We start from the raw sequence: 21571 nt of genomic DNA on the forward strand, positions 1-21571 counted from the left end.
TATGAATATGAATATGACCAAACATTTGCATCAATAATTTTAAGGCCCATCGAGATAAAGATTCGTCTAAGAAAATAGCTGTGTATCATCGTCCCGGGGTACCCATATCCAGATAAAACATAGCCCATGTTCAGCGCAGATATTATAGATCCGTTCAGTAGTTTTCGATTCAAATAAACAATCAAATCTTTTAAATTATTTAAAACGGGAGAGACTCGTTTTTTTCAGCTCCCAAGATAGTGTAAAAAATCAAGAAACAACAGTTTTTTTTTTAAGAAATGAAAGAGTAATTCATACGATGAACACCATGCAATACGGCTACAGTTTCGAGTGTCAAATGGTGCGGTTTATTTTTACACCGCGCATGCGCTGCGCGTGCGCCGGCAGTCGGCCGGGCGGTGCGCGGAAACCCGCACATGGATATTTGGAAATTTTCTCTTGATGTTTAACTTTGGATTATATGGTTTTATGTAGTGATTTGTATTGAAGTTTAGCCTGTATTAAAGGCAGAAAGAAGTTTCTAAGTAAGTGCAGTGATTTTGAATATCGTTTATTAGGCGTTGAACGATTTTTTTAAGAGCTTAATTGGAAAATAGGTTGTAAAAGAATCATCTAATTTTACAAAATTATCATATAATAATCTAACTAAAGAATCAACAAATATGTCATCCCATAAACCCTTATTTTATTGTCACTAACACTGCGTTAGTGCGCCTCATAGAATTTATAGAGCAATATGTCAAGTGTGTTCTTGCCAACTAAAATTACTTTCCCATACGTAAATATTACACGTCGTTCTAAATATGGGTCAAACAGTACCAACGCAAGCATACTTATAACACACACACGCTTTGCATCACAAATATGTGTTTTGATTCTCAGTACATATTACCATACCGAAGAAACCACGTCTTTATTGTCCATATTTTTTGCCCAGGATGGTGAAACAAGGTTCCTGCATCGTGTGCCTATCCCCGGCTATACAGAAGTGTTCCGGCTGTCAGAACGTCCACTACTGCTCGAAGGAACACCAGAAGCAGGACTGGAAGCAGCACAAGTTCCAGTGCACGCCGGCCAGGGTCAAGGAGGACGAGAAGTTAGGGAGGTACCTGGAGGCTTCCAGAGATATCAAAGCTGGTGATATCTTGCTAAAAGAGTCGCCCCTTATTACTGGTCCTGCTCAGGTAAGTCTTCTATAAGTTAAAGTCATTCAAAAGTCATTATTTTATTTCAAGAACTTTTAATTTGAATTTTGAGATCCCCAAACATGTTCAAGTTCTTTTTTTTATTTCTGCAACCAGGTCACACCACCAGTCTGCCTCGGCTGCTACAAACTTTTAGAAGAAGGGAAGGTCGTGACGTGTGAGAAGTGTGGCTGGCCCTTCTGCTCAGCTGAATGTACCGTGAAGGAGGAGCACGACCCTGAGTGCTTCTATACACAGGAAAAGGGAGAAAAGGTGACACAATAGCTACTTAATACTGCTAAAAATTCAAACTTGCCAAAAATCCCAGTTTTGAAATAAAATATTTTGTTAACCATTTTAAATTGGAATGTAAATTTGCCAAGCAGTTGTAGATACAAACCTTTGTTGTTGCTATCTTTGAATCACTGTTTTTCAGGTGAACATCACCACCTTCGGTCTCCCTCACCCCAACTACCAGTGCATCACAGTACTCCGCTGCCTGTACCAGCGCGACCACAACGAGAAGCTCTGGAACAAGCTGCAGGCGCTGCAGTCGCACTGTGAGGATAGGAAGGGCACAGACAAGTGGAACAATGACAAGAAGATGATCGCCGACTTCATTTGGAAGTTCTTTAAGTTGGAGGGCAAGTTTAGTGAGGAAGAGATCATGAAGTGCTGTGGAATTTTGCAGGTGAGGATTTATGCTATTCAAAATATAGAAGTTGATTTTGGCTTTTGGCAATATATGGAAAATTCCATGGTAATAAAAATGACTGTTCTATAACTAACGTAACGAACTGATCCTCTAAGAATAAACGTCAAAGTATAGCTTCTGTACTATTGAACCACTATGTGTATGTTCCAGATCAACGGTCACGAGGTGCCGCTGCTGGAGCCGGAGTACGTGGCGCTGTTCGACCGCGTGTCCATGGTGGAGCACAACTGCCGCGCTAACTGCAACAAGAGCTTCACCTCACAGGGCGATATCGTATGTTACTTCTGATAACTATGCTGACCCGACCGACATTTATGCCTAAAAGCATCTTCATCTCCCGAGCCTTTGCCCAACTATGTTGAGGTAGGCTTTTACAGTTATCTCTAAAATCTACAATAGGGGATTTATCCACAAAACACCTCGAGGTGTCTGCCTCCAGCGCTGGAATATTTCATAAATTCATTTTTTATGTTTAAAGTGACGATCTGCTAGCAGAAGCATAAAATCCCAATTTTCATGCATTGCAGATCCTGTGCGCAGGAGTGAACATCCCCGCAGGCTCCCACATCACAGTGTGCTACACAGACCCGATGTGGGGCACGGAGGCGCGGCGCCACCACCTCGCTGACTCCAAGTTCTTCGAGTGCACCTGCGACAGGTGCTCCGATGTCACTGAACTCGGCACAATGTATAGTGCTGTTAAGTGTAAGAAGAAGTAAGTCGCTTAAATAGTATGAATTTAACTAATCCCTATTGTAAAATGATCAAAAAGCTGATTAGTTACCTAGCTTTGTATTTCTGTAGTATGTACGAAGGCATTTTTTCCCCCAAAGTCAGTTACATCAGTACTAATCTAACATCCAGATCAAAATTAAGCCCAAAAGTAGATTCATGGAAAATCCCACTGTAAATTTTCAGAGACTGCAAAGGCTACCTCCTCCCAGACACGTTCATCTTACCCATCTTGCACAAGACGAAGAGCCCAGACCCCGAGACGCGCAACCTGGACAACAAGTTCTGGAAGTGCAACTGCTGCCAGGACGCCGTGTCTGACGCCATCATTCAGCAGCTCGTGCAGGACATCGGACGGGAGCTCAGCATCATGCCTAAGGGGGATCCTGAGGCCTGCGAGAGGTAAGAATCAAAACAAAATCTTTATAACAAGATAGGGTTCATATTATCAACAAAATTGTTGAGCTTTCTTTGACATGGTTTCAACGGCTTGGGCTTTTTTATACTTAACACTTCAATATACCATTAAATAGACTCGGTAGGAGAAGTGGTACTATTCGCGGATTGAAGTTTATCGTCGTACACAAAATTTACTTCCGATAATTTTACTCCTTAATCAATCCTCCAGGTTCATCGGTCACTGCAGCAGTTACCTGCACCCGTCCCACTTCTACATGACGGACGTGAGCCTGGCGCTCGCGCAGATGATCGGTCAGGAGGTGGAGCAGGGGCTGGCCATGGTCACAGATGACAGGCTGTTGTTGAAGACTCAATTGTGCAAGAAGATCGCTGAACTGCTCGAGACTTTAGCTCCTGGTATGCAGATTATTACTCAAAATACCAACGTAACTTATTCTCCATGTTAGAAAAGAGTGGTAGTCAGTAGTGTCCTCATCCAAAACAAGATTTTCGTCCAAAAATCGTCTGTAGGTTCAGTTAACTAGACCAAACTCATTAATGTCGTCATGTTTCAGCTGAAACGCGACTTCGAGGCACTTTACTGTTTGAGCTTCACGCTGCCATCGCTGAAACTGGCAGGAGGCAAGCTCTTGTCGACGGACCCATGACTCTCCTTGGATATGTCAGCGTAAGTATTCCATTTTACATACATACCGTCTACTAGTAGGTAAGATCAGCTCGTATGCATGTGTTGCTAATTAGGTAGGTTCGTTTCAATATATCAAATCACGCCATATCAAAATGTTATTCATCCATACCAGGCTGCGATTGACACTTGTTCTTATGTAAACGACCTTTGAATAACAAAAGAACGTCACAGGGGGAAAACACTCTGTGCAAGTATTACTTGCAGAATTGTCGGAGCACCTGTTGTGGTCATAAACACGAGTGTTACCGCTGACGTGGAAGCCTGTCTCTAGTTATCATTGAGCAAACATTATAAACGTTATGTAAGCACATTCCTTGCCACGTCACCCCTGAAATGTTGGACATTTACTGTCAAATATGTTTTTGATACGATTATTCACCTAATCTAGTTAGGAGTTCCTTTTAAGTACTTTCTATAAGAACGATGTCAAAGTCAAAGCATATATTATGTACCTATGCTACTGCTCTATATTAAAAATCTTCATTCATGAAAATGGTAGGTATAAAGTGGAAGATATCATGTTATTTCTCTGGGAAACCCATGTGAAATGATTACACGATATTTGAACAAGCATTAAAGCTATAATCACAATAATAACTATATAAATATATGCCAATACCTACTTCTGAGAAGTAAGTAAAGTCAATGAGTACCTATCTACCAAATTATTAATAGATATGTACAACTTGAATATCGATTACATAATCTGCTCAAAGCGTTTCAATCATCATCGATTTTTTTTTCTTTTCCTTACTAGAAAAGCAACAACCAAAAAACCCTAACAATCATAGCTGTAAAATTACGTATTATCGTCTCTAGTAAAACGTACTAAGTAGGTAATTCACAAACGTACGGATTTGTGTGTCATCAAACTATACTCTATTATCTTTATATCAGCCAATTACATAACGTCCTGTTGGCGACGCAGTAGTGCAATCATAGTAAAAGAATGCAACCATTTTGACGTGCAATTTTCATCCTAAATCGATCTTGTTTCTACACACACCCACATAACGAAACCGGTGAATTCATTGACAACACGTCAAGACAAAAACAGTCTTGTACGTGTCTGCTCGCGCCAGCAACTGGACCATCGCTCGCTCCAGTTACTCGCCCGAAATACTGACACTAATACTGCTTGTTTTGGACGTTTTTTGTAAATCCAGTGTGGGAGATATGCGTGCCTTGTTTCAAAATAATAACAATGATGAAGCTTGAGAACTCTCAAACTCTCAGAGAAATTAAAAATAAGTGCCGCTCGTGTCATAAAATTTCAATGTCTTGTCTTAATTAGTTTTTATGGCCGCATATAAAATGTATAAATATTACACGTAAGAATACAGACGCCGCACGAAACTGCGAACATGTCGCCTATACATGTGTAACTTGGGAGCACGTGACGTTGTGACAACAATATAAATTATAAAAAATACTAATAAAACAGGACATCAGACATCAGTCATGATAATAAATAAAAGAGTTCGGGCAAATTCTGCGTGAATTCAAGGCAAAGAAGATACATAAAGCATGCGTGACAAATGACGAGCCTATGTAAGCTTTGAACACAAGAGAAACGTGATCAAATAATTCATGATCAGTTTGCGTAGGGCTTTACAAGAAGGGCGTAGTTTTCCACGACATTTTCCATAGAATAAGAAACCAATAGCACAAGCATATGTTAATTTTGTGTCTTCTATTCCAGGATTCGCGTAAGATCCTGTCAGAATCAGCTCAGCTGCTCCGTCACGAGCCACCTGAGCTTCCAGAAGGTCGCCTGAACCGTCAGGCGAGGATCAACCTAATACAGATGGACGAACTCATCAGGAACCTGTCCGCTGCACTACCGTCACCTTTGTAGACTTCAATAAACTTTTTTTACTTTTTGATTGATAATGCGTCTCTTTTTAATTTTGTATCATGAGGTCACCATCTACAGAGAATACATCGCCAATCACCATTACATTGCGTAGTTAAAACAATCATTCAAGAACTGCTATTTCTATTTTTATAGGAGCAAAAGTTGTACTATTTTTTGACACGCAGTCAGGTCTGCTAATCTTCCCAATCTTGCAAATCCTAAACTTTGCTTCAAGCTAAGCCTACGGCATTATGATAAGGAAAGACTGACAGACCATAATAGTTAATGTATGTAATATTATTGCAAAAATCTCGTTAATTTTGGATAAATCCGGTATAAACAGGTACTCAGGCGGCATAACAACATGCGTGTACTTTCGATCCACATAATGTTTAACGCTTATAATTGAATGCATATTATAAAATATAACGATCCCGCGGAGAAAGCAGGTCGGCGCAAGCGCAGGGGTAAAAAATAACCGTATTTGTGCAGGCGGGAGCTTTGTATTACAAAGACCTTAAAGTTATTTTTAAAACAACAAGTTCGACGTTCAAAAATTATGATTGAACTTCACAATAGCGAGCACATTTTTTGAAAATGTAATTTGCAGAAGATGGAAGTGATTCAGAGAGCAGCTGCTAAGATGCATAGATTTGCAAATTTATTACCTTCTCAACTTTTCGAGGCAGATAAAACCGGACCTTTTATGAAACGTCACCTACGCTTTTTCAATTATATTAAATCTAAACAAGGCTCTTGGGGCATAATTTTGCACCTGACTTAACTCCTGATAGAAGGACTATAGGTATGTACTTAAAGAAAAAAAATATCATGAGCAATTGACCTGACTTCTTTGTGACCTATACTATACTGTCTCAAGCATAGCAAACCAGTAAGTATTAATTAAATTAGCAAAGAAAGTGTCGCGTCCCACTGCGGTGCGCCCGCGCCGCCTCTGACTGACATAAAGGGAGCTCCGCGAACTGCGCGTTAATTGGAGCGATATCGACACTTCACGGAATCGAACCTGTTGCTGGCGGGCCATTACTTATTACTTATTGATGTATTTTGTCACTGACATGGAAAAAGGATCTTTCATTTTAATCGATTCCGGTAGTTATATAGACTGCCTCGTTGGTCTAGTGGTCGCAAGCGCGGCTGCTGTTTTCGAGGTCTCGGGTTCGATTCCCGGGTCGGGCCGAAATCGCTTTGTGGGTTTTCTTAAACACAAAGCAGCCCGTAGTCTGGAAGTTGGTGATTGATTCACCCGTGCATCGGAGAGCACGTAAATGTCGGTCCTGCGCCTGATCTCTCTCCGGTCGTGTCGGATTGCCGTCCCATCGGACTATGAGAGTTAAGGAATAGTGAGTGCATCTGTGTGTGCGCAAATGCTCGTGCACTAAAATATGTCCTGCGCAGCTGGCTGATCTCCTTAAGTGAGAACAGCCGCCGTGGCCGAAATCGGCCATGGACGCCATTATTAGTTTTAGACTTTCAGAACGTATAGATGTACTTCGAACCGCTACGTCTATAACTACAATTAAAATGTAAATTATTCTGGAGTAATTAATACTAACTTATAAAATTAGGGTTTCAAACCCTACAAAAATCATGTGCGAAAAGGTATCTCTAATTTTAATCTCACTCTTATTGTTTATAAATCTCTCTTTTCTTTTCCAACTTGAAGCTTAATTTAAGTTTAGAGATAAAAATCTGAAAATAACAAGAGCAGTTTCTTCAATGTCAAGTTTAAGGCGACAATATGAGATATTACTGATATTAGAGCAAGGAAGGTCAGCCTATTTTGCATGAATGTACGTAGTTACTACAGCTTTATATACAGGCTATAGCTAAAAGAGAAAGGACGCACCAAGTTCTTGATAGAAGCGAAATATTACTAAGGAACTGATCGAAGTCAGGGATTAGGTACATTGATGGAAACCCGGTCTATTCTCTGTCCTAGAGAAACCTGTGTCCATCCTTTTGAAAGCAAGCTGCTATGTTTGGATTTTCAAAATATTTCCAAAACATTCGTTCGTTCGTTAATGCGTACTATATCTTATGCACACAGATAATACAATCGTAAAGGTACCGGCGCCAGCGCTGACGCACACTTGAGATGCAAAGTACACAGCCTCGCGATTCTCTCAATGTAGCCAATAGATCCGCGTGCCCATGTGCTTCGCAGAAAAAAGGTAGGTTCCTGCTCAAAATGGATTAGTCTTATTAGTAGACTTATTATTTAGTTTTTAACCGACTATTGATAGGTTTTCGATGATCTTAACTTAAAATTAAATACATTTAACCATCAAACTCCTCGAGTCAACTCGAGGAAGGCAATGGAAAACTTGAGGTATGATCATGCTAACAGTAAGTGATAGCTACGGAAAATGCTTCAAAATGCAATAAAAGAATGTTTCATGTTTTCAATAACGTGAATATTGAATTAACACATACTCACCTCAATTCATCTGTACTTCCCTGGTGAAGGGGCTTCGTCACCCTGTTATCTTCAAATAATACAGTAAAGTCTCTTAAAAATATGGAATATTCGTCGCACCTAACAGTTTCATTAGGATCGTCCTGCGATTCGTTATCTTTTCTAGTTATCACATGCAAATATCGCGGCTGATGACGGAGACGCGCGAAATCTTCGGACAAATAAACCGCGAGTGTTCCTCCGACACCTGAGCAGGTCGTACGTTATTGCCAAAACGTGGAAAACCTTCCAAAGTGCTTGTTTGTTTATCTAGTTTGTTACAAAATATGACTTGAGGACTGTGAGTGAATGCTAGTGCGAATATTTCTGCAGTTTTACCTATAAGATCGTGTGGAGGATGTGATGTAGCGAATGGCGTCTATCAGCATAGTGTTTGCTGGTTATATTAACAGATAGACTGTGTGCGCCGTACATCGTGTTGAAGGTTTAGGACAGTTTATTTGCTTTGTTAAAATGTTCTAAGAGATAAAAGTCTAATAAAATGCAATAATAGTCCAAAGTAAGTAGCGAAAAGCTATACATTGGGAGGCCCTGGAAAGAGTTCGTTGAGCAAAAAACGTGGAGAGTGATGTAACCTTTTAATTACTTAGGTACCTACTAAAATTTCTTTAAAAGCTATTGGAAAATTCAGGGACATAGTCGAAATTCGACAATTCAAAACTACTACTTGGATCTATCAAGCTTTTGAGGAACTTGAAGGCCGACAAACAGTATTTAGCATGCAACTGTCGGTGTGCAAAGTATCTTGACCTTTACTTATTGACTACCGGTCAACACAATTTTTAGAATAAGCAAAGCTGAACTAGTAGTCAGTTGTTCGTCGAGAAGTAATATTGTTCTCCAAAACTTACGAAAATATAGGCGAAATGAAGATTATAAATACAAATATTCTTTATTGCGGTACATAGGTAAACAAAGAGTTGTCATTGAACATCCTTAGCAGTCGTTACGGGTAGTCAGAAGCCAGTAAGTCTGACACCAGTCTAACCAAGGGGTATTGGGTTGCCCGGGTAACTGGGTTGAGGAGGTCAGATAGGGCAGTCGCTCCTTGTAAAGCACTGGTACTCAGCTACATCCGGTTAGACTGGAAGTATAGAGTAAGAAATAAGTACAAGGATCACGTTATACATAAGTGATTTTCACACCATGATGTCTGCTTATGATCTTGCGGTCACGAATATGGATCCCAATAATACTTTAAATAAACATTATTTTTGTGTCAAAAGTTTGTTTGTATGGTGATGGTCAGCCTTGAAACACAAAATAAATGGACCGAAATAGCTATAAGTACTCTATCACAAGACAGTTAAAGATACCACACCATTCAAACCTAAATAGCATGTTAGCAATCGCATGATGAGGATTGAGAGAGACTAATATGGATACTTAAATAAATATCAATCATGTTTACTTAAGTACTACCTACTGCTAAGCTACGGATCCTGTAGCTGTATCTACAAGACTTGAAAAAGGAAAACTTCTGCCTAACGATTTAAGTAAAAAACAAGCATGATGGGATCCTTACTGTTAAAAAGAAGACACAGACAAATAATAACAAACCAAGTAAATAATAACAATCGAAATCGGATTTTCAACTCGCTTATAGGTAGTTGACTCTAAAAAATTTAGAGAGAGGTGTTAGATAGAAAACTCCAAATGCTCTTGCTAAAATTAATATCTAAACCAAAACCAAAAATAAACAAGTTAGTTGAATATCTAGTTTTCCAACACTGGTGTGGTGTAGAATAAACTGTATCCTGTAATTATTAACTAATCTAAGGGGTCTATAATAGTTGCACCTCAACGGGAGATGACCAACAGCCACAATAAAGTCGAAAGTCAAAAACGTTTATTGAAAGTAGGCTAGTTTTTAGCACTTTTAGGGACCGCACCCCCAAAATAACAAAATAACCCACAATATAAAGTGTAGATATACCTACCTACATAATATAAAAATGCATTTCCGAGAGTATACTATCTTTATGTTAGCGGTGGGTGGTAAAATATATCCATAATACAACAGAGGATTAATGAATTGTAACAATAGAGACACATAATGCTGTTATTTATTTGTCTTCACATCCTTATTACTTTGAAGAAGTAAGTAGGTACTTAAACTTTACCCAAATCTTCTTGCAGCAAAAATACTTTTGGGAAGACTAAATTATAATAATAAATAATAAATTCTTTATTTTCACCAAAAGCCATCACAACATTAACATCCGTAAAGACTAGGCATAAATTATAGGTTTTGTAAAACATTAAACTCTGGCTCCTAAACTAGGCATGTGCCTGTGACTTAGGAGTCAGTGATTCTCCAATAAACGTCAGAGTAAGCATATGATTGAAGCGATTCAGGACGTTACAATAAATGAGCAATGGTAACAAAAAAGAATAAAACTGTTCTAATTTGTAGGGAGGAAGAGAGAGATAAAAACAATTTAATAAAACTAAAGAGGTTTAACGGTAAGGTTAGTACGGCAGTAAGTTTAGGGTGATTGTGAGTGTAACTGTAGTGGGAATGTATGGGATGTGTTGTATGTCAATGTATAGAAGTGTGTTTGTATGTGTAATGAAAGAGTATGGGTGGAATAATAATGTTAAATTTATAATAATTTACCCAGTAGGAGATCCTCAGTATTGTCGTAATTAAGTGTATGTAGATAGTCTATAAGTAAGTTTTTACAATGATATTTAGGGGATGAATAAATGTTTAATTTTTTGTTGAGAAAGTTGTACAGATAACCGCTATTAACGTAGAACTGGCGTCTGGCAAAGGCAGTTCTATGGCGTTCATGCGTGAAAACATTGTATTTTCGTCTGCAAGTTGAATCCATTGGGGGACGTGTAGAGTGTTTGCGAAGAGCAGACAGGAGAACATAAAGTTGTCTGACTGTTAGAAAATTGCAGTCAGAATAGAGTTGCATAGTGGGATACCTACGCGGAAGAGAGAACATTACCTTGAGCACAGCTCTCTGGGCTCTCTCAAGGCGAATGAATACATTTTGTGTGGCTCCACCCCAAACGGGCAAGCAGTACGTTAAAACAGAGCGGCACAGAGCTAAATATACTATTTTAAGTGTTTCAAGATCAGCAGAATTTCGCAGCTTCTTGAAGACGTATATCAGCTTACGTACACGGGACGTGACCTTGGCTATGTGGGGATGCCAGTTGAGATGCTGATCAATTAGTACTCCTAGATATCTTACATGAGTCGTTTTGTGAGGGAGAGGCAGCTACATTGCGCTAAAGAACCACAGTGATGTGCTTTTAGGGTCAAGGAATTAGAAGGACATTGATTTGACTTGATAGCAAAGGGGACGTATACGGTTTTGTCTACATTTAAAGTGAGCAAGTCATCAGACAAACATTTCATCACGCAGCAGAGCGCTGCCTCGGCATTTTGGTATGCCTGGGTCCAGTTACATCCATCTACGATAAGGGCAGTGTCATCCGCATAGGTATATATCATACAGTTATCAAGAGGTAGTGTACAGAGATCATTTATGTAAATGAGAAAGAGGGTGGGACCCAGGATGCTTCCTTGCGGAACGCCAAAAGTCATTGGAAGTTCATCACTTTCATATTGACCAATTTTAACTATTTGAGTACGATCTTTGAGATAGTCTGCAAAGATTTTCAACGGTAGTCCACGAATTCCAAGTCTTTCCATTTTTCTCAATAAAGCTGGGGCAGAGACAGTGTCAAAGGCCTTTGACAAATCTAGGAAAATTCCCAGGCACTTGCGTTTTCTGTCTAGCGTCCTAGCTACGTGATTCGACAGATGTAATACTGCATCCTCAGTACTAACTCCATTTCGGAACCCGTATTGGTTTTTGGCTAAGATGTTGTTTGACTCAAGAAAGCTTATCAGATTCTTATTTAGTACACGTTCCAAGATCTTTGACATTGCACTTAAAATAGAAATGGGACGGTAATTATTAACATCATCTTTGCACCCGGATTTATGAATAGGGTGAACGAGTGCTTTTTTAAACGTCTTAGGAAAGACACCAGCACTTATGCACAGGTTACAGACATGTGTAACAATCGGAACTAATACTTTTCTCGCGCCTTTAATAATTTTAGATGGAATACAATCATAACCTGTAGCACAGTCAGTCCTTAGACCCAGGATAATGGATTCAACATCGAGCTCGGTAACCTCAAGAAGCATCATTGAGCCACACGACTGTGAGTTAGCCACGGGATTGGACACCATAGAGGATGATTTAAATTTTGAAGCCAAACTGCTGCCTACATTAGCAAAAAAGTTATTAACGTAATTTAGCGAGGATTTAGGGTTATCTAATAAGTTTACTAGCTCAGAGGAAGGCGAACACTGTGTTTGAAGCTCCGAGACTTTCTTAATAACATTCCACGTAGCTTTAACATTATTTTTAGCATTGCGAAACAGTTCTTTTTCGTAAGAGCGTTTAAGTTTTCTCAGCAGGAATTGCAATAATTGCGATAGCGAGTGTAGGTGATTTTAAAATCTCATTGTTAGCCGACTTTTGAGTTTAATATGCATACGATCACGGTGCCTTATACAGCGGAGTAGTCCCGGTGTGATCCAGGGCTTTAAATTACGTTGTTTTCTTGGGACAACTAGAATATGAGTGTGCTCAGTAACAATGGAGGAAAGTTTACCTATAAGCGCATCTGCGGCATCATTAGGATCAGATATAGACAGGATTGGAGACCAGTCATGGGTTTTAATACTCTCAATTGCGGAATCACAGTCTAATTTTGCCCTAGTTCGGGTGACATCCGAATGTACACCCGGTTGCATAAGAATAGCAATGTCGGTTCGTGATCTGTTATGGATGATTCAATAACGAAAGCCGTAGCGCGTTTATTTGTTTTTATTAAAATATGGTCTAAGCAATTTGAGAGCCGAGTCGGAAACAGATGTGCTGGAAGAAGTCCGTTAGAGGCAGTACAGTTTAAATAGTCATCCGAGTGACTGTCAGTATTGTCGACCCTAATGTCAATGTTCATATCACCAATCAAGACCACGGAAGAAGTTCCTATTTTGAGAACACTATCGAGGCTGTCTATAAAGTTATCTATATTTTTAAAAGAAGGTGGTCGGTAAATAGCGACTATAGTGATGTCTTCTATACAACAAACGAGGCAGTTTGCATCAGCAAATACTGGTTCTTTAATATTAGCTTTAATGGAAGATTTAACATAAATAACACAACCATCATTTTGATTGTATGTGATATTAGTGGAATATGACGTAAAGTCATCCAAGGTCGGCAAATGCGACAGTTTACTCAACCAACACTCGGTGAGAATGAGCACGTCACACTGGAAACCCAATAGCCGCATTAGCACTACAACTTCGTCAAAATTTTTATTGATACTTCTTATATTTAAATGTAAAATTTTTAATCCTTTAGTCGGGTCTCTTATGAACTGTATGCATTTCTCAGGTTGACATTTGAATGATTTAGAAACGTGAAGCGCGTCTAATTCCTTATTAATAATATCTTGATTAGCCATTTGTTTTAGGAATACTCGTGTACAAACTGTGTAGCAAAAAATTGGACAGGATTGCTTTATTTAAATAGAAATGCTTGAGAAATATACTGTGAATCGTTTTAGTATAGCGGCTAATTACTGTATTCGCGTGTGTGTTAAGAGGATAATGACAAATTTTGTATTTGAGTGATTTAAATTGTGTAAAAGTAGTTTGTGTGCGTTGTATGACTGTATTAATGTGTAAGATGTAACAGATGAATGAATGTAAGAGTATATTGCTTAATTTTGATGTTAAACTTAACATTAAAAATAAAATTAAAAATAAACAGTAAAGGATCACAGAGATAACAATATGGGAACCAGAATTATTTATACAATAACAAGAGATATTATGTGCTAGTCAAATAATTAGGTTTTGGCTATCCAATAGGCTGAAACATTTTTCAGAATTGACAAGAATCTGTGAAATTTTAATGAAGGAAGTCACAAAATTCTGTATTTACCTATACCAGAAAACCTTTGATGTGTGCTTCGCGGTCAGCGACCAAACTACTTGCAACACGAAGTCACCTGCCGTGCAAAAACTTTATTCCGACAGGAAAATCTTTTATTCTCTAATTTCCAGATAGATACGAAAATTAACATGAACACGTGAAACACACAAACAAACCGCAGTAGTGAGGTAAACTATCAGTTTTGCGTCAATACTGAAACTGACGGTTTTCCATATTCGTGAGTTTGACGATAATTTTGTAATGGCCCCATTACAGAATGTTGTGAAAGACAAAATACAGCAAACCAAATTAATAGTCAAATAAGATTTTCTGAAAACACAATGTGCGCCAGTGGAATAGGTACTCATTGCAAATTCTGATGCTGAAAACAACAATAAAGCATAAAAGTAGTTTTATTAAGCACTTCCTCGGGATACAGGAAATCAGATAAACATTTCTCGGCTAGCAACCACATTATCACTCGATAGCATCTCCAACAAAAACAATGAAATCAAAGCAAATGAGAATTAACCCACATTACATCAATGGGCAGATGTATCGCTATTTGTTGAGCCTGAAACGTCACCAGAGTTATCAGTTTGTAAGGATTATAAAATGTTGTGATCATCTATCGTGGAAGATTTCCTTCAGTAGAAACGTTTCTTATGTTCTGTCCTTGCTTTAACCAGAATATTGTTCAAATGCTAAATGTCAATTTGAAATCCTCTTCACACCCTATATTTTGGTTCATTGGCGAGGTATGTCCCGTGTTCATCTCCCCTATGTAGTGCAATGAAGCACAGTTTTCAGCTAAATGTCTCCGATCATGTAGCATCGCCAGATAGCTTTGCCAGAGTACAATCGTAGTGCAATAAGGGTGGTAATTAGACCGTCACGCATTTTTAACAAAATGTCTACGTGTCCAAATCTTTCTAATAATGCAATACTTAAAAACATTTAGCGAAATGACGATTAAGAAGCTTCAAACAAAATAATTGACATTCTCAATTCCAGGATAGAAGATAATGTCAGTAGCGCGATACATTTGGCTTCTGCTGTGCTACGCGCAATACGCGAGGAGCAACTTGCTGGATGAGTACGAGCAGTTCACCAACACCTTCCTGTACCCCAAGGACGACAAGACGGAGGAGCTGCCTGTCCAGCTCGGCAAGGACTGGGCCTCTGGCTGCATCTGCAGGGCCACCTCCCACCAGCAGGTCGTCGTGTGCTTCGGGAATTACGAGTGCATGAGGTTTCCCAAGGTTTGTGATATTTATATAATGCATTTTTTTACTTTACCTACATATATGCCTATGCATATACATGAGGAAAACATTAGTGACTATTTTCTAGTTTCACACACAGTTCATCTCAATAACATAGATCTTCATAAAAAGATAACATAACTTAGCTAGACGTAGATACACCTCTATCTAAAGCAGTTATAAAAACAATCGCGGTGCTTTGCTATGTAATATGTAGGTTGTTTGTGCGACGTAACAGCCCTTCAGTTGATCTTACTTATCGCAATATCCTAACGACGTAGAACAATGAACACACAGCTATCTCTGAAAACTCCCTAATCTCAGGCAAACACAGTGTCACTCTGTGCATGTGTTTCATAACAATCTGAGTGTAACGCCGTCATAAACGTACACAAACATAATATACACATCCAAGATGGAATACTGAGAGTAAACAGTGAAAATTGTTTGGCTTTTGGCAAAACAAATACAACAATTTAGCAGAATAAGACAAACTGGTTCGAAATGTGATGAGATTTGGTTTTATTATTGTTTAAGTGGTTGATTATGTGCCATCAGATAAGGTTTGATAGACGCCTGTTATTTTTAGATTCACGTTAACAAAATGTTACATGTAAAGCACCAGTGTTCTAGCGAGATGCATAATGATAAAGTAGGGCCAACTTTAACGTGAATGACGCGAAAACTAAGTAAACAAAAGAAAAACAACGTTGAACGACACTTATAGAATGCTGAAGGATGTCCATCGTAATGTCCCTTCAAAAAAGTAATTTCAGTATTTGCATGACCAAATTACGCTTATTTATATTGACCTCTTAATTTTTGCAGGTCATACGAGTACGGAGTGAAGTTTTAAGAGTAAGGACTACAGTCATCAGTGAAATCCTTAAAGGGGATCTGGATAATCTGTATTATTTGAAAGTGTTAGAAATAGAAGCGAATCATCAGCTGCGGTACATTGAACCAGGAGCGTTCTCCAACTTGACGAACTTAGAGCAGCTCTCCATATCCTACAATACTTTGCTTCAATCTATTCACGAGACGACGTTTGAGGGACTCACAAACCTCCACAACTTGACTTTAGTGAACAACGGATTTGACTCAGTGCTGCAACTAACTCCATCTTTCAAGCCGAGTATCCTACCGTCTTTGAAGAGGCTGGATTTATCAGAAAATACTTTTGAAACAATACCAGAAGATGCATTCAAACCTATGGAAGGAACTTCTCTAAGGAAACTTGATCTTAACTTATGTAGATTAGACCACATACACCCGAATAGTTTTCTACCATTAAAGCATTTGAAAAAGCTTCATATTGGAGACAATGACCTAAACTCTACACTAATAGGTAACTTTTTGACGAGAATGGTTGAAAATAATATTAATTTGCTACACCTCGACCTATCAGGTATGGGATTTAGGAAACAACCACCCAAAAGACTGATGAACATTATAGCAAACACTACAATACAAAGTTTGATACTGTCTAGGAATCAATTTGAAATTATAGCAGAAGATGCTTTCCCTAAAATGGTAAATATACAATTAATGGATTTAAGAAAAGTGTCCGCTATTTTGATAGATCCAAGATCTTTCACCCCTGAAAGGTTCCCTAGTTTAAGATTTCTATTATTGAGCGGAAACAATTTGCCAGGACTCCACGGGACCCACATGTCCAATCAACTCTTGCTTTTAGATTTATCTGATAACAGAGGGCACGCAAACAATCCAGTCTACTACGAAATAGATAGATATACTTTCACACAAAGTAAAAGACTACAAGTATTAAATCTGTCTTATAATGGGATAAGAGCAATATTTAATTACACATTTACAGGATTAGAAAGTCTCAAAATATTAAGCATGGAAAATGGTACCATTTATCATTTGGGACCCGGTAGTTTCAAAGCCACAAAACACTTAGAAGTACTTAATTTAGCTAATAACCCACTAACGGCTAATCAAAACTTGTCATGCGCACAATTTGACGGACTGAACGAACTCAAAATTTTAATTTTAGAAAATTGTGGAATTAAACAATTCAATGACGATGAGAATATTTTCGAAATGATGCCTAATTTAACTCACCTAGTGCTTAGAAATAACCAACTTTATTATATAACTGCTGAAACATTAAAGCCTTTGAAAATGCTACAGTTTTTAGACTTAAGTGAAAACCTTCTCATGTCATGGTGGAAACCAATATTCTTATCTTCGGGTGTGAAACCAAATAGAGTTTACTTGACAAACAACAAAATATCACATTTCTCACTGAGCATGATTCAGGACATCGGGTACTTGTTGGAAGCCAGTAAGGGCGATATGGTCATAGACCTGATGGACAATATCTTTGTATGCGACTGCAGTTCCATGTTTACTACTTACCGCTGGATTCAAGCCAATGCAAGTAAGGCCTTAAAACAATACATCTTTAGTTCTAAATTCCAATGCAGCAGTCCTGACTTGTGGGAGGACAGGAGAGTGTCCGAGTATTTACATTCGGTGAAGAGCCTGCACTGCTTGATGTACGAGAAGATAACGAACGTGATGGTGCTGGTGTGGACGGCGCCGTCCTTGGTCACAATTTCTCTAGTCTTATTAATAATAGCCGTTATTTACAAATATAGAATGTACATAAGATATTGGATGTTCATAGCAAAAATAGCGTTAGGAAGAAATTTTCAGAAGAAGCAAGTAAAGCCAGATGGTGGAAAAATATATAAATATGATGCTTTTGTGTCGTATTGTAATGAAGACAGAGATTTTGTCCACGATATGATAGAACAGCTTGAATCGAAGCCACCGTTTTTGAAGCTGTGTGTCTACGAGAGAGACTTTGAGATCGGTTCGTTTATATCAGAAGCTGTTCTAAGCAGTATTAACGAGAGTAAGTACGTCATATTGATCATAAGTAATAGTTTTGCTAAGTCACAGTGGTGTCGCTGGGAGACGCAGCTGGCGGAGTACCACAGGATATTCTTGGAAGATGGGACGTCGTATGATCCCTTAGTGCTGATAAGAATAGGGGAGATACAGTCCAAGTATCTGACGACAACTTTGAAGTACTTGTTAAAGACTAAAATCTACCACTCCTGGGACCAGAGGAATAAAGAGGAGTTCTGGAAGAAATTGAGAGACGTTATAATTAAGAAGTGATGTAAATATTATGGTTAATTTACTTTTTAATACATTGTTAACTAAAAACTGTGATTTTTATTTAAAATCTGATATTAATGTTCTATTTTGTAGATTTTTTTGAAGTGAGGTAGAGTTAGCCAGCCACCTCTGCTTCTACAACGTTGATTATTTTCAGATTCATAGAATGCCATACAAGTACCTAGTTATACTTTTGATTCAAAAATATTTCTCATTCCTTTCTATTTTAATTTTCTACAAATGTTAGTTTATGTAGATCAATTCAATTAAAACACTTTCTACCACGCTTTTCCGACTTGTGTCGCTAAATCAGACAATTATGCAAATAAATATGGAAGTGCGTTTTCATTTTTATGTTGCTCTTTCTGCGAACAAACGCCGAAAAAAAAAGAATTTCAAAAATAGTAAAATTAGTTTCGTAATATTTAGTCAAATCTATATGTATATTATAAGCCATCTAAAGTAAAAGTAAAAGGCGTATTCAATGAAAACTTTTACCATTACCAATACAATTCGTGACGTTGCGGTGTGTATGTGCGCTTATATGTTTTATTAGCTGAATATCATTAGGACCTTTCAAGGTGCAGAAGCAACTTTAAGAAGCAAAAAGTCCATGGGACATTTTAAATCAAACTGAGTGACGAAAAAAAGTGAAAAGCCTCCTACATACAAACACAAAAGTAATATGATGCCAAATTCAAGTAAGAACCTATGGTATCCAATGGATGTTACATATGGAGATAATGGATTTAACATTGCAAAGATTTCTTAAATACATTAGGTAATGTATATTACTCTCTCTCGTTCCTGGTGCTCATGATCATGGAATCATCTTTCTTATTTTTGCACTCAGCTCTATCTTCAACGTCCCTCTCAGACACAGGGAACTCCTTCACACCCTTCACCACTACAGCCGTTTATCTAGGGGCTACTGTTTAAATCAACGTCACTAAGCTGTTGATCTGATGCGTCCTCAATAACTCTATTGAGATATCTAACAGTAATTATTATATGTAGTATTATTTACTTCAAGTAATATTGTACATACTTATGTAAGTAAAACTAGCATCCATCAGTATTCGTTTGAGTTTTCCTCATTTCGCACGCTTTCTTATCAGACGGCCGCGAAAGTTGTGTATCGCTATATCCTTGAGAAAGTCAAATATCGGTAATGTCGGTGCTCTGCATAAAAGTTAATATTTATCGACAACTTATATGTACATACACACCTAGTACGTACAGTTTCACTTCAGCTTTCTACCGGAGATGAAGGAAATTTTAAATTAGCCGTGATAGTGGAATGATATGGAGTCAGTCATACTTGTGTGAAAGGCAATGTAAGTGCAACACTGAGCAATATGCGTACGTCATGGGAAAGTGTAAGTATATAAGATGCTAAAGTATCAACAATCAGTAGATCTAACTCCTTGTACTTTTAAGATCTATCATCAAATTCCTATTTGACAGATTTCAAGTTTTTCCCTACACTGAAAGACTAAGCAAGCAACCTTCTACCGACTCCTTCTATAGATGTCTTACGCACTCAAGAAATTCATTAAGATAATTAGCATCGGCGCCGTTTAAAGGCTCCTTGTTACGCCAAATGACATCGTCAAATAGAAGCCTAACACTAAACACAGGCTAAGTAACTACTTAATTACTGTTTACGTCTTCATTTCAACGTTTACGCTTTACGTTTACAAAGCTCACACTCGATTTTAAGTAGGTTAAAACGCCAGCCTATCATGGACTTTTACACTCAGTTAAACTTAAACAATATTTACGTTGTAGAATATTTTCTCTAGTTGTTATTTCCTACCTTTCCGATCAGTGCGAATTGTTGGACCCTATGTAAGTAGGCAGATATTGTTAGCAAGTTAAGCTGCAAAATACGGTAAAAATTATAATGTATTAAATAACTGTTTAGGTAGTAGGTACCCACTTACATGTACTCTTGGGATCTTAAGATGTTATACAGGTACCTACGTGGTATATGGGAATTTGGCACAGCGGCGTTTACGGCAGCACAAGAGGAAAGGAAATCATAAACTTCCACATAAAGTTTTCCGACCCTACCCAATGAGGTAAGTAAGTAAGAAATTAATCCGCTTGAGTTACAATGTCACACTTCTTTGCCATTAAGTTGTCACAGTTTTGTATTAAGGGATTACCTATCAAGTTACCATTGTTTATAGCCGCTACTTTACTGTGTTTGATTTAAAATACAGTCAAGTTACGTCTAAGAGGTCATTAGGTTCATTTGAATAAAAAGTTCTAATTTTAATGTCGAACAATCTTAATACAGACCTCGACGGAATAAAAACCGTCTGTGGACCCGTAACAGCCGTAACGAATGGTGCTCTAACAAGGAAAGTGGGTCTGTTTACATTAGAATTCAGACGTTCGCTAGACGCTCATTCGCCTTTAATGTTTAGTCAATTAATTATTGCTAAAATGTAGGCAGTACAAAGAATCAACAGTACTACTTCAATATTAGCTTTTGGAAAGACAGTGTGAATTAAGACTCTCCCACGCTTTTTAAAATTTTGAGTTAGTATGAATTATCTGAAGAAAAATTATGATGAGACTTCTCAAAGAGACAACATAGCTCCTTCAGACAAATATCTTAACTAGTTCCCTAAACTAGAAATCTTAAAATATCAACAGAGGACCGTGAACCGAACATTGCAATATCGTATAGAGACACATACCCGCCGAGCTTCTTGAAAGTAATTATTTACACTCAAGAACACATCAAGACTTCAAGACCATAACTTATGTCCAAATCGACAAGTTGATATTTATGTGATATACCACGTAATACCCCTTATTTTACATTCCATACATCCAAGATTGGGATATTTATTAAGATTGGAGAGTGGCGTATTGAAGGAGTGCCAGTATCTAGCAATACTGAAACCCTTCCGTGTTGTCATTGCTTCTTAAACTACGAAGTATTAATAAAACAATTGGCTTTTATTTCTGTTTCAACGTTAAAAAGGTCTACACTCAATCATGTAGATGCTACTATCCACCTCTGTACGCTCCACTTTTTAAACTGCCTATTCT

General features: G+C 38.1%; 2 protein-coding genes across 2 annotated transcripts; both read left to right on the top strand.

Annotated features, from left to right (window-relative positions):
- Window positions 1-366: 366 nt before the first annotated feature.
- On the top strand, window positions 367-5632 carry LOC110376746 (SET domain-containing protein SmydA-8). The gene is made up of 10 exons (XM_064039240.1): window positions 367-524; window positions 938-1184; window positions 1302-1457; window positions 1621-1875; window positions 2050-2172; window positions 2427-2614; window positions 2818-3033; window positions 3260-3447; window positions 3606-3718; window positions 5442-5632. The coding sequence occupies exons 2-10, from the start codon at window positions 939-941 to the stop codon at window positions 5595-5597; spliced, it is 1641 nt and encodes a 546-aa protein (XP_063895310.1). The 5' UTR covers window positions 367-524; window position 938; the 3' UTR covers window positions 5598-5632.
- A 2538-nt stretch (window positions 5633-8170) lies between these two features.
- On the top strand, window positions 8171-18550 carry LOC110376730 (toll-like receptor 4). Its single transcript, XM_021335305.3, has 3 exons — window positions 8171-8521; window positions 15096-15343; window positions 16175-18550. Exons 2-3 carry the CDS (start codon window positions 15107-15109, stop codon window positions 18500-18502), a joined length of 2565 nt encoding a protein of 854 aa, XP_021190980.3. The 5' UTR covers window positions 8171-8521; window positions 15096-15106; the 3' UTR covers window positions 18503-18550.
- Window positions 18551-21571: the final 3021 nt, after the last annotated feature.

This window comes from Helicoverpa armigera, chromosome 18, assembly GCF_030705265.1.
Source record: "Helicoverpa armigera isolate CAAS_96S chromosome 18, ASM3070526v1, whole genome shotgun sequence".
Classification (NCBI taxonomy): Eukaryota; Metazoa; Arthropoda; class Insecta; order Lepidoptera; family Noctuidae; genus Helicoverpa; species Helicoverpa armigera.